Here is a 14,110-nt window from a genome sequence, read left to right as displayed (position 1 = left end):
GGGGGGGGGGGGTTGTTTGTGTTTTGGTAACTGGGACAAGTCTCATGGCCACAGGGCTGGCCACGATGCCCCCTAGTAGCCCAGTAGCTCCTGTCCAGCTCAGACTCTAATGCCGCTCTCCCTAGATTGCTTGCCCACCACGCCTTGTTGATTTAGGGAGGCTGTCAGCAGCCTTAGAGTGAGTCTTACTCCTAATAATTTCCCACTGGGTCTCAATCCAATCCTCAGGCCTGATAGGTCCCTCTCAGCCTGACTAGCTCTGTCTAGAGCACCTGTAGCCTTATGGGCAAACTGTGTGGCTCTTTTTCCTCCCCTGCACCACACCCCAAGCCTTGCAGATGTTACTGTATTGTTGTTCACTTGTTGAGCTTTGGCCTTCTCAGCCTCCGCCCCTTTCCTCTCAGCTACGCCCTTTAGCCTGGGCCCACTGTGTTGGACCTGGCTTTGGGGCACTAGCTTTAGTTTGTCCCTTCTGATCCCCGGGTCCCTGGGGCCTGTCTGCTGGGCCCCTCACCTCCATCTCTCTGTGCCCCTCTGGCGCTGGTTCCCTGGCCCCTGTCTTGCTGCACCCCTCTTGGGTGGCAGGCCCGTCTGGCCTTGTGGCCCTAATGTAGCACTGTGCCCACTACAGGCTCAACAATCACTCGTAACTGCACCCTTGTCAGGTGCCGGGCTCCTGGCCCCTGTGTGGCTTTGCAGCCTCTGTCCCTCTCTGGACTCAACATTAGCTCAAGCCTGGAAAGGCTCAAGGCAATCATGTGCCCTTCAGGTACTAATGAAATTGCCACAAACCACCCCTTACAGTCTCAACCCAAACCAATACACTGATCACGGATACAAACAGTAACTTAAACCATAAGCCCCCAGGCTATAACACAAACACAAACAACAGCAGAAGCAGCCCTCTCCTGCTTTAAGAGGGCACACTTTCCTCATCTCCCAGTGGACATACCTTCCAGCCACGGGTTATACCCTAGGCCATACACTCAACCCCCTTGGGCTTTTGGACTCACTGCTCCCACACACAGCCCCTTTTTCAAGGCTCTCAGACTCTTGGGACCTGGCTCAGGCCTTCCCTGAGCACAGGGACCCTCTGGTAGGCACCTCAAACCCTCTAGGGGTTAACATAAAACAAAGCAGTCCCTTCCAGCCCTAATGTCTATGAAATCTATGAAAAGGCCTCTTGCCTGTAAACCCAGTCTTTCTCTGCCCTGGGAACTTGCCTCTGTTCCCAGGCCTGCAGAGCTGTTTAGCTCAAACCAGGTCCCTGCAGAAGCCCTGCTGCCCTGCAGCCAGGAGCTCCTCACGTTGTGGTTGCCAGGGAGAGACTGCCTGTCTGGTTCAGACTCTGAGCTTGTACAGCTCCAGCTTGAGCCCTCTTCTAGTTAGGTGAGTCCCTCTTTAGCTTCCCTCTGCCACCTGCAAGCAGCCTCAGGCTGCTTGCTCTCAAAGAAGCAGGCACCACATCCCAGTGCCCTGCTACAGTAATAACTTTGTATGTCTTGGTTTATACTGCCTGTGAGAATGGGGATTTGTCTGTGTGGGATACCCCAGTCAAATTCAGTGTTCCTAGATTTTTTGGTGGGAGCTCAAGCTATGGGCTTAATTCACTGGAACCCTGGAATGTAAACCTGGCCCTTTCTGCTGCTGGCCTGTGTCTGGCAGAAGGGTTACACATGAAAACAACATACATACGTATTTTCAGAATTGAGGCTTGATTAGGTCTGGATATTGTCTTTCCTCAGCATTTGCCATAATAGCCCAAGGAATAGATATGACAGAACCGCAAAAGATACTGAGTACCGACATGGAACTCATTGCTGACTACCTCTGTAAGTGGTGCTTCAAGTTGAGCATCAATAAATCAGTATCATTATTCTTCCACTTGGACAATCGTCAAGCCAAGAGCATGCTGAATATCGGAGTAGATAACAACTTCTTTCCTCATGAGCACACCCTAAGTCCCTCACCTATAATTATTACATTCAGAAGGTTAGCAGTAAAGTCTCTGCATGAGCAGCTGCCTTAAGATGTTTAGGCAGAACAACATGGGGTGCCAACTTTTAAGTGTTCAGAACCACTGCACTTGCAATGGTATACATCCCAGCAGAATACTGTGCTTGTGCATGGTCCAGAAGTTGTCACACTAAAAAGACTAATACTGCGCAGTGAGACTCATAATAATAGACTACTCAGCCTACACACACACAGATGTACTCCCTGTACTCTCCGGCATCAGATGACCCTAACATCATTACTGGAAATGGAGGCAAGAGATGATGAAAGTTACCCGCTCGATCAACTGTTAACTGAAGACCAGAACAGATGGAGGCTTAAAAGACTTAAAAGTTGTAGACCACTTATACATGAAGCCCACAAGCTCCTAGAAGAGACTGGAGATGCTGAACCAAACCTATGACCAGCAATGGAGTGGGCTGACCCCCAGGAAAGGTCACACCTATTCCTACGGTATTTTATATCAACACCAAACGAGTCATGCTTGACAAAAAAGCATGGGTCAAGCTGAACAGACTGAGATCTGAATGTGGATATTTCAAAACAACACTTGACAAGATGAAAGTCTTTGACAGCCCCCTTTGTGAATGTAGTGTCCAACAAACAGCACAGCACTTAATCAAAAGTCACAATCTTCCAAATGCTCAGACGGGGCAAATGAAATCTGCACATTTAGCAATAATGTGCTTATCCAACTCACAGATTTGAAAGTTGATGTTGGATGCCATACAAAAGAGAAAGAAAAAAAAAATTAGATGTTCTTCAGATATTTCAGCTATGTTAGTTTTCACATTTTTCCATTTCTCATACTCAGTTTTAGAGAAGAGCACTCATAGCAATAATAATCAGATTTTCTTTAAAACATGACATTTGGTGGTCCACAATACATACTGCACACTTCATTTTTGGGTTTCATTAATGTGGACTAATTGTTCCATTAAATCACCACAAAGGATAGTTAATAAATATTATTGCTTTCAAAGACCTGAGTTCAATCTGGGGTCATGTACCACAATGGCAATAAACAATGACTATCTAAATCCCAATGTACTCTTTAGGCCACTTAAACGCTTCCCTTTTGTGGGTAGAGGAAAATCATATGGTAGGGAAATTTAACTAGCCAGGAAACTAGCAGACCAAGACCATGAATGATGATCCAACTTTGTGGTATTCTACCATGGATTTGCTGCTGCATACTGTTACCATTAAGTGTCACTGTGGGTAAAAAAGGACACCAAGGAACCTATTAAAAAAAGGAAGGGAAGTATGAGGGAGGGAGGTGAGCATAAGAGAAATTAGTACAGCAAGGCAAAAATAAAACGGCCTGCACTGAAGTAATTCTGAATGGTTCTTTATGACTCTTGCTAACTTCTGCAATTATATTAACCACAAAGTCTTGAAAAATAAACATGCAGGGTTGCAAAAAATACCGTTCCTGGATTAATCTCTGATTTTTGTTCAGTGTTCCAGGTTTGTCTGTCTTTTCTCTTAAGTCACATTACTTGTCATATTACTAACTACAAAGAACCATTAAGAATATGGATTTTATGTTCAAGATATTGGTTCTTTAAAGCAAAGAAGAGAGGTACCAAAAGATAGAGATTTTGTTTTTAGGAAATACCATACTTATTAGAATACAAGACAAGGTTTTTTCCTCAATCAGAATGGGAAACAAAGCCCCTCAGCTTACATTTGCATACAAATAAACCTCATTAAATATACTGTCTATCATTAAACTTCTGCCAAAAGCAGCATGTCCTCAGTAATAGAAACCAACTCATCATCTATGGCAATCCCTCGCAGTTGAGGATAATTGTCTTCCATTATTGTCTTATCTGTGGGTCCAAAGATGGCTGATGAGGCCCATACAGGATTGACAGATTCTGTTGCAGCTCAGGCACAAGTTTCCATACAGAGTGGGTGGCTCTGGGTTTTTTGGTTTGGTCCACAACACGCTGTTTCTGCTACTCCTGTTTTTCTATCCGTTGTTGTCGCAAAGTTTCAAAGTATCAAGGTCATTGCAACAGAATCTTCCTCCATTTGGGTCAGTCCTGGGCAATAGCCTTCCAAGATTTGGCATTGATGTTACATTATTTGCAAGCTGGCCTTGAAGACATCCTTGAAGTGCTTTTTCTGCCCTCAAGCATATACCTTGACTGAGATGAGAGAATACAACTTGCTTCAGGAATCTGGAATTGGACATCTGGATGATGTGGCTGGCCCAGCAAAGTTGATGTCAGATGATCATCACCTCAATGCTTGTGGTGTTTGCTTGTGAGAGGATGCTAATGTTGGTGCATCTGTCTACCCACTGGATTCAAAGAACATTCTGCAGGCAATGTTGATGGTACTCCTCCAGCGACTTGTACGTTATCTGTATCTCAGCTCCATACAGTAAGGTGGGACTCACAGCTGCTTGATAAACCATGAACTTGGTTTCAGATCTGATGTCACAATCTTCAATGACCTATTTCCTCAGACATCCAAAGGCTACACTTGGCACTTTTAAGGTGATGTTGGATTTTTTTGTCAATGTCAGCCTTCTGCAAAAGAGAGCTTCTGAGGTACAGAAAATACTCAACATTCTCCAGAGTCTAAACCATGAATCTAAATTACTGGAGCTGGGGACTGCTCATTAAGAGCTTGCTGATGGAGGACATTATTATTTGGAATGCTAAGCATCAGTCCCACTTTCACGTATGCCTCAGTATACTGTATTGCCAGAAGGCCTGCTTCTGAGTGAGCATGCACTACAGCATCAGCGGCATCCTGTAGCTCAATGATTGAGGTTTCATAGTTGTCAGGTGCTGGAAGGAACTTTACATATCATCAGGTACAGCCCCCCTGCACTTGGGCAGGAAAGACTGCTACAATCTGATGGTCTTGGTTTTGGCTCGGGGTCAGCTGAGATTAAACAGTTTCCCATCCATTCGGTAGTTTATTTCCACTCTGACTGAAAGCTTGTTGGTGGTCAGATGTAGCAGCATGGTAAAGAATAGCGAAAAGGAAGTTGAAGCAATGATGCAGCCTTGCTTAACTTCTACCTTAATTTCAAAGGGATCTGTGATAGATCTGTTATTGAAAACCACCATTTTCACACCATTATGAAGCAGGCAGAGAATGGTGATGAACTTTGGTTGGCATCCGTACTTCAGAAGGATACTCAACAGTGTTTCTTGGGTGAAGGCTTTCGTGAGGTCAAAGGCCATGTAGACAGGTTTATGCTGATCCCAACTTTTTGCTTGCAGTTGGTGAGTAGTGAAGGCCTTGTGCTTGCTGGTGATCAACTGCTTCTAGTCATTTTCATCAAACCAGTCCTGGTGTTTCCTTGTAGAGAATCCAAGTGTCTCTTCGCACGCACTGACGACAGGGTACCCTAAGCACTGCTAACATTCTCCCCTTGTTGTTGATTAGAACTCACCAGTTTTTCACTGAGGCACTGGTGGAAGAGGTCTCACTTAATTGGGTCCCCGAGCCCTTCAACATTGATCTTCCATTGGCATTGCCTTTGTTGCAGCCGTCGTTTTGGGGGCCAGTTTGAATTATATAACTGACTGGATGAGTCAGTTATTGGTCCAGCAATTGTCAGGTCTTAGCATACCTCAGATAATGCAGGCATCTTTGTGATCCTGGGCATGAACACTGATGTAGTCAATCAAGTGCCAATGCTTGGATTGAAGGTGTTGCCATGATGTCTTGTGCCTCTTTTTCTGGTGGAACAGGGTGTTGGTAATGGTGAGTCTGTGTTCCATGCATTTGGTCAAAAGAAGCATGACTATAAAACACATGGACCATATAAAGTAAACATACTGATGGGGATCTTTTCTTTTCTTTCCTTTTTTTTTTGTTTTTTGTTTTTTGTTTTTTTTTGTTTTTTTTTTTTTTACAAATTTTATTAAAAATATATATTTCACCCTACACTTATTGGGCATCCTTGTTTTACCAAGACTTCACAGCACAGAAACAACTACATATCAAAAGAGTAAAGCTACATGTTAAACACTTAAACAACATACACCAACTTCCTACAAAAACTAAACTCTTACTTCTTCATACAGAACCCCATGAAAAAAAATGTTACCTCAGTAACCACCTGAAACTTTCTGCCCCTCCCATCAGTCCTCTCTGTTGGTTTAGTGAAACAATAAAGTGTCCAGTCCTTTTTCCTCCACTTCTCCTCTGCCTCTTCCTCTCTAATCTCTTCCTTGTCCCAAAAGATGTAGTATTTCAGTTCATTCATGTAGCCCCAGCTTCAGGCACTCTCTTTCAGTGAAAGCCAACCCCTTAAACACCAAGAGGTTTCTTACTTTTCTTAGTTTTAACTAATAAAGTCCTTAATAATGTTTCTTCCAGTCCCTATGGTATGAGTCCATATAGCACTATCACCTGCATTAATGACAGATTTATTTTAGTAACACTCAGAAAGCAGCAGACCCTTTCCCACACCTGTTTTGCATATGTACATTCCCAAAACACATATCCCACTGTTTCTTTTTCCTTGCAATTCTCCCTTAGGCACCATGATGAGTTTGTCAAGCCCCATCTGTGTTGCGCTTCTCTCACAGGTAAGATATTTCTTACAACTATGCACATTATGTCAGCATGTTCACCTTTTAGTTGTTTACCCACCACTGCTCACCACACCGTCTTCATTTGTCCTTCTGTGACATTTTCCACTGGCGCCATCCTGTCTCTCTCCCTTACTGCTTTAAACAATTTCTTATGATCCTTCAGGGCCTCCAGCCCAACCTTACCCTATTTTATACCTCTGCATGAATCCTTCCATTTTGATGCAACGAATCAGTGGTTGCCATGCCTATGGACTCTTCCAAAAGCTGTAATATACTCCCCATTTCCTCAAACTTGCAGCTGCATGAAAGGAGGTGATGCATGCTGCTTTCCCCTCTCCCTCCACTACCACCTTGCATACCGCACTTGCATATTCTGTGTAGGCAAACAATCCCAAGTCTGGGAGCCCCATGTCCCCATCTTTCTTGCTTTGTACAATTCAAGTCTAGCCAACCTTTCTCTTTTAGCATTCCAGAAGAACATGCACATTTTCCTCTGTACTTTTATCATCTGCTGCTGCGTCAGTGGGAATACATTTCCTGTCTATAGAATAATTGGCAGTAGCACAGCCTTAACTGTCACCACCTTTCTGGAAAAGAACTGTGTCTTTCTGGACCATAACCAAAGGATTTGCCATAGTCTTGCTGTCACCTTTTCCCATGCTAACCTCTCACTTCAGCATCCATTGGGGTCCTTAGCATTCTGATTTCTTTCTCTCTTATTTGAAAGCCCCACTTCTCTAAGTCCCTCCAGTTTCCCACTCCCATTATTGTGCTTTTTGATCTATTTAATTTAGCCTCCATCTCTTCTCCATACTCTGATGTATGCTTTAGCACCCTGTCCATCAAAAGTCTAACTACTGCATTTAAATCATCCATGTATAGTATGCATTTTACCTCACTCCCTTTTGGTATCTTTACTCCACTTATGACCTTGTCTTTTCTTATTATTTGTGCTAATGGTTCCATGCCACACATAAATAGTAGTGACAACAGGGGGCACCCTTGTCTCACCCCTGTGTGGATTTTGGAGGCCCCGCTCATGTGCCCATTAATTTGGACTTGACTCTCCGCTTGTCTATAAAATAACCTTATTAAACATATACATTTCTCTGGGAACATCATTTCTTCTAGTACCTTGAATATGTAACATGATCCACTCTGCTTTAACTGAGTTTGTTTTCATTTCTTGGATTGGGACAGTATCTCTGATCACTTTGGTTTGGAGATTCTTCTACCTGGTACTTCACATATCTGGTCTTCATGTGTGATCTTGAGGTTTCTCCTCATCCTCAAAGCTAGTGTCTTGGACATTAACTTATAGTTCATATTATGAAGCATAATCAGTATCCAGTTTTTTCATGAGTTCCTTCTCCCCTTTCTTGAAGAGTAAGATCACAGTGTCTCTTGTAAAATCTCTCTCTGCTTTTTTTGTGTCCACCATTTCCTTGAACGCTTTCACTATATCCATGCCCAAAACTTCACGTAAAATTCTATACACCGTCTGTCTGCTCCTGGCGATTTCCCTCTTTTAAAGGTTTCTAAACACTCCTCCATTTCCATTAAGCTCATCTATTCTTCCATCTTCTTTGCTTCCTCTACTTTCTCTTCAATCTCTTCCAAGAAATCCTTCATCTTCTTCCTGTCTGCTTCCTTCTTCTGATATAGCTCTTTGTAAAATCTTCTTGTTGCTTCCAACACTTCCTCCTGCTTTTCCACCCAGGCACCACCTTTGTCCTGTACTGGTTTAAGCTCTCCTCTTGCTGCCTTCATTCTGGCCAAACAGTATCGGGACCTCTCTTTGTTTTCTCCCACCCAGAGTGCTTGTGCTGAGAACATTTTCTCCCACACTTTCATTTAAACCAGGTTTCTAACTCTTACCTTGTTCCTTCTAGCTCTTCTTGTACCTGTCTTCCTTTCTTTAACAACTCCTGTCTCTTTCTTTGCAGCTCTCTTAGCTCTTTGTTTCTTTTCCCCATGCATCTTCAGTCTTCCTTCCTGAAAAATTCTCCCATTCTGTTCTTCACAATCATCCACCATTTTCTGGTACTCCTAAAATATTTCTTCAGTGTTTGCCATCCCTCATACTGTCTTATGTACACTTGACATATCTCTTCATCTTGTAACAACCACACATTTAACTTCCGCAGTCCCTTCACTCTCATGGGGCTCTTACTAAAACTCACTTCCACCTTCAGCATGTGGTAATCACTAAAGGCCACATGTAGTTTCTTTCTTCCTTATGCCTATTTCTTTTGATACAACTAAAAAGTTAATTCTTGATTGTTTCTTTCCACTGGAATCTGTTCTAGTGAAAACCATCTCCCCTGCTCACACATATCTTAGCAACTCTTCTTTTATTATATTGGTCAACAGTATGGATGAGCTCTCTAAAACTCCATTTCTTTCTTCTCCTGTTCTGTCATCCACTTCAATTATACAATTGAAATCTCTCACTATTATGAAGAGTGGTCTCTCTTCAACCATGTAAACTGCTAGTTTTTTAAACAATACATTCCTTCCTTCCCTCTCTGGTGGTGCACATACACTGGAAATTTCTAATTCTGTTCCCCTATTAGTATCATTTTTGCAATTGGCCACTGATGACTTCTTCTTAGCTTCTTTGCTTTCTGCTCTGGGTTCTTGAATAATATTGCTACCCCTGTTGCTGTGTCCCCATTTGCCCCTCCACCAGGATGTTCTCCATCTCCACCTTTTCTCAAAGGTGACTCATACCATATGGACTCATACCACAGGGACTGAAACTTCCAGATCACTTTTCTCAGAGTATTTATTATCCCTCTCACTTGATATACCACATTCTTGTTGGCAGAGTGTATCTGCCTTAATTGGTTCAACAGTGGTTGAATCTCATCTTTTCCTTGTTAAGATACTCCTGATGTTAAGCAAAACTATTGTCAATGCTGTTTGTGCATGTTTTACAATGAATGCACTTCTCCTTTTAAGGTTCATCAATGCTTGCTTTTTGCTGAGTGCACCTGTATCTTTCATCTGTGCTACTGCTCAAAGTGGTTGAATCTTCCCACTTCCTCACTTGCATTCTGGTAGCTTTTGCAAGCTGCTGGATCATTCTCGCATTTAGGAAGGCTTGCATATTACTGCTTCCCCACTGCTTCCCACCTTTTGATCTCCACTCTGGGCTGGAGCCCAGACGTGTTAACAGCAGGAAACTGTTCTCTGGCTCTTCCTCTGAATCACCTCCCTCATTATCAGGCTTTTCTTCTTAGTCATCAGCCCCTGCATTTTATTTCTTTTCCCAGGCTGTCTCTCTGGCTCTCTCTCTTGCTCCATCTCCACTTCTGCTGTCTCTAGGGCGTCTTTTTCTTCCCCACTCCTACCTCCATGTCTGAGCTGTTTGCTGTTCCTGCTTTCCATTCCATTCCATCTCCTATCTCCTTCTACACAGCCTCAGTCATAGGCAGTCTGCCATAATGGAGGAAGACCAGTGCAGTGTACCGGTAGCAGCACCACTCTCAGGAGTTCCATGCATCCCCCATTAACAGGCAACACATGTTCCACAGTCCCAGTTTCTGTTTGACTTTAGCTTAGTCTTCTCCCATGCTTCTGTCTTTTCAGCTCTGGGTTGAACTCCACCCCAAGGATCTTTACCCCTTTATGGGAGAGGGAGACCCACCCCGCAGGTCTCCTAGCTTGCCCAGTACCAGGCAGGAGCTCTTGTCCACATTGAGCTTAGCCCCTGCTGCCACACCATATACCTAGGTATGGTACAGCACTCTTTCCACTAGGTCCTTGTCCCTGCACAGGATGTTAAGGTCATCCATGTAGGCCAGGACTTCCACATCTGTCCCACTTCCCCTAGGGATCTGCACTCCACTGATCCTGGGATCTTGCCTGAGCCTCTGGGCTAGTGGTTCCATCACATAGATGAAAGTTGTATGCAATTAAAAACTGAGAAGTAACAGGCAACCTTATTAATAAACATCTGGCACCAACTATAAGAATATTTCCAAGTTCTACCTTGATCTAGCATAGATTTCTGATACATAGCCAGAACTATGTCCAGAGAAGAGCCACACGCATGATCAGAGGTCAAGAAAACAGACCTTATGACAACAGACTGAGAGCCATGGGGCTCTTTAGCCTGGAAAAGCACAGGCTCAGGGGTGATCTGGTGGCCACCTACAAGTTTATTGGGTGATCACCAGTATCTGGGGGAACGTTTGTTCACCAGAGCGCCCCAAGGGATGACGAGGTTGAACAATTATAAACTCCTGCAAGACCGTTTCAGGCTGGACATAAGGAAGAATTTCTTTACTGTCCGAGCCCCAAAGGTCTGGAACAGCCTGCCATCGGAGGTGGTTGAAGCACGTACATTGAACATGTTCAAGAGTAAATTGGATGCTTATCTTGCTGGGATCCTATGACCTCAGCTGACTTCCTGCCTTTCAGGTGTGGGGCTGGACTCGATCTTCCGAGGTCCCTTCTAGCCCCAATGTCTATGAAATCTATAAAATCTTTTCTGATATTTTTTTGGCTCAGTGATAACAGATGTTTGACTTGTGTCACATACAGACAGCTTAATTCTTACATAGTTTAGAAACATGAAAAGTATTTGGCAAGGTAAATTCAGTTGGTGAAGTTGCAGCAACTCTTGAATACTCCTGGAAAAAAGCACTAAGATTAGAGGCTAGTCCGAAAAAGAAGGGTTCTTAAGAATCTAATTTGCACAATGGAGAGAACATTCTCATGCCACTTTTCATTACTAAAGGGCCAAACTCCAGCAGGCCTATAAAAAGGTTTGAGAGGAGGTAAACAAAGAGCTCTATCTTCCTTGTTCCACCCATTCAGTGGCTTGCTGCACTGGCAATGATGCATATTGGTTCAAGTGGATTATCCTTCCCTATTCAATACTTTCTACTATCTTGTTATCTTAGCAGATAAAGACAAAATTAAGCCTCAGGGAAGGAAATGTATCCTAAGCAAGGATATAATGAGCAATTTTATGGTATTTTTACAATCTACATTTTCATAATGAACACCTCAGGATATAAATGAATGAGCAAACTAAAAAGTAGCTAAGTATCTGTATCACAGCTTTTTATTATTTGACAAGTGCTATTTGAATTTAATTACTGATGACACGTCAAAGCATATTAGCAATGTCTATTTTATAAACGTTTTAATTCTGTGAAATTCCCTCAACAACAATCCAATCATGACAAAAATCACCTGACATGTCTTTTTTATTGCATTTTATTTCTTCAGACTTCAGTGCAAATATTAATTAATTACTCCTTGCAGATAGCTCCATTATACAGATGGGATAAAGAGTGCTTAATCTTATCTGAGATCATGTGTGTATAGGAATACATCTTCACATTGATTGGGTAAGTGGATAACAGATTTATGAGCACTGTAGCATGTCCGCTTTATTCTCTAGCTGACAATTTAAACTTGCCAGAGCAGATATACTTGGAAAAGTTCTAGAGATGCCACACACTCTTCAGATAAACTCTCGTAAACGTTGGGCTGACAAATCAGTTAAAGGGGAAAAAGTGAGTCTGGTTCTGAAGCAGATATAAGCAAAGATTTCTCCCCATTACTAGCACTATTTCACTCCCTGTAAATGAGTTGCTGGTGGACCTGGTATTTTAGGCCCTATGCTGATTATATCTTCTCTGAGAAGGGTAACATGACAAGAGCCAGCAGCTGCCAACAAGCTATCTGCAATAGGGCTCCTAAGCTTTTTAAAAGTCATGGAACTCAAATGATATAAACAATGGTGGACAATTTTGCACATCTTTAGTACAGATCATGCATTAAGGAGCTGAAAACTAAATGTTCCTTTCTCTTGACTACAAAAGCTTGTAAAAGAGTTGATTGAGTCATTCTTAGGGACAGAAAGGATCTCCTGGCCACATCTACACAAGATGCTGACTGTGCAGTAACTTGTTACTACTGTGCAGTAGTATCGTATGGCACAAAGCGTAACGTGACACTACTGCACAGTAGTAACCAGTTACTGCGCAGTCATTTAGTACTTGTGTATGCAAGTGCAGTAACAACTGCGCAGTCAGAATCTAACGTAGATGCAGCACCTGAGTTGGAGCACTGAAACTAAATATTCTTTTATCAACTATCTGGCCACCACAAGCCTAGCCTGGTATAATCATTCTGGGCATTCAAAAATGATTGATGTGAGACTCTCTCTGCCTCTACACTTGGTGTGATAAATATAGCTTGTCTTAAAAGATAGGTCTAATACATAAGCGAAGATCCTGCTTTGCCCATTTCTTTTTGTGCATGTGTACAAGTGCATGGGCAGATCATTGCCAGGATCCACCAACCATCTAATCAACATTGCCTTAAGGTCAGGGAGGACATGTGCCTGTCAAGTAGTTCTTCAAGGAAACAAAAAGTACTTACGTATCTCCTGATTTGCGATAGTTTTCTGGACACTGCAAAGAGAGACAACGAAAACCACCCTGAATGTTAAAGCAGGTCTCATTGAATGAGCAATTGTGTGTTTCTGCAGCACATTCATCGATATCTGTCAAATGGAAGAGATAAAAAGATTAAGCACATGCAGGTCTCAAACAGTAAATCTCAAATTAGGTTCCAAGCAATATGATGATCTAGCCAGATATTTCTACACAATTATGAAACATACCTTGGCAGTTTCGTGCATTAGGTGCCAATCTGTACCCAGTAGAGGGGCAGGTGCACTGAAAGCTCCCAGGAACATTAACACATCGATAGGAACAGATGTGCCCTCCAGTAGGTAAAGCACATTCATCAATATCTGGAAAAAAAAACGTTACCATGTTTAAGAAGTTCACCTTAGGATGAAGCAGCAGTAGCATTGCCATAATTTGGTATTGTAGATAAGTAGATTGTCACAGACCATTGGATGAAGACGGCATGAGCCAATAAAAGGGAATAACCATAGGTCTCTTTACTGGCAGGAACCCATCAGAAGAACTGGGAGTGAATCTACACCAATGATTCTCTACCAGGGTGCCATGAGATCCTTTTAAGGGTGTTGCAGGGTGTCATGCAACATTAGCATTATTATTATTTCTCCATAGTCAAACACCTAGTGAAAACTAAGAGGTGGCATTTGCTGAGGGGTGCCTTGAGTCTAAAAAACGCTGATCCACATTAACAGCTCCACTACAGCAATAGAACCCCTTCTTTCATTTACTACCTGAGTGAGAGGATTCTGCCACCACCTGGAAGCTGACAGAAGACATGTGTAGATGTGCCTGGGCTCTCAACTGGTGCCTTCCTGCTGGCAAAGTTGCTGTAATGGAGCCACCAGTAGCCACATCAGTGTACATGTACACTGTACACTGGTAGCTTCCCTGTAGCTGTTGGTGCCTGCTGGCAGAACTGCGCAAAAAAGTTTTGTAGTGACCAGAGTACAAAATTATTACAGGGCACAAGGGCCATTGCATACAGGCACTTCTACTGGGAGAACTGCTGCTCTTCCAGAATAAAGTGCTAGCATAGTTTCATAGTTTCTAGGGTCGGAAGGGACCTGA

General features: G+C 42.9%; 1 protein-coding gene and 1 long non-coding RNA gene across 4 annotated transcripts in view; one reads left to right on the top strand and one right to left on the bottom strand.

The window, feature by feature from the left end:
• The window catches only part of FBLN1 (fibulin 1), a 149,347-nt gene that overhangs the window by 52,471 nt on the left and 82,766 nt on the right, over window positions 1–14,110 (bottom strand). For all 3 annotated transcript variants that reach the window (XM_019515931.1, XM_019515929.1, XM_019515932.1), the window contains 2 exons: window positions 13,237–13,368; window positions 12,993–13,116 (listed from right to left, as the gene is read on the bottom strand). In XM_019515931.1, the coding sequence (XP_019371476.1) occupies window positions 12,993–13,116; window positions 13,237–13,368 (256 nt within the window). The remainder of the gene's footprint in view (window positions 1–12,992; window positions 13,117–13,236; window positions 13,369–14,110) is intronic.
• The window catches only part of LOC109296516, a 23,707-nt gene that overhangs the window by 9,076 nt on the left and 521 nt on the right, over window positions 1–14,110 (top strand). The window lies entirely within an intron of this gene.

Source organism: Gavialis gangeticus, unplaced genomic scaffold (genome assembly GCF_001723915.1).
Source record: "Gavialis gangeticus isolate Ggan-Ray unplaced genomic scaffold, GavGan_comp1, whole genome shotgun sequence".
NCBI lineage: Eukaryota > Metazoa > Chordata > Crocodylia > Gavialidae > Gavialis > Gavialis gangeticus.
Note: the sequence above shows the minus strand (reverse complement) of the source record. Positions and strands in the feature narration are given on the sequence as shown.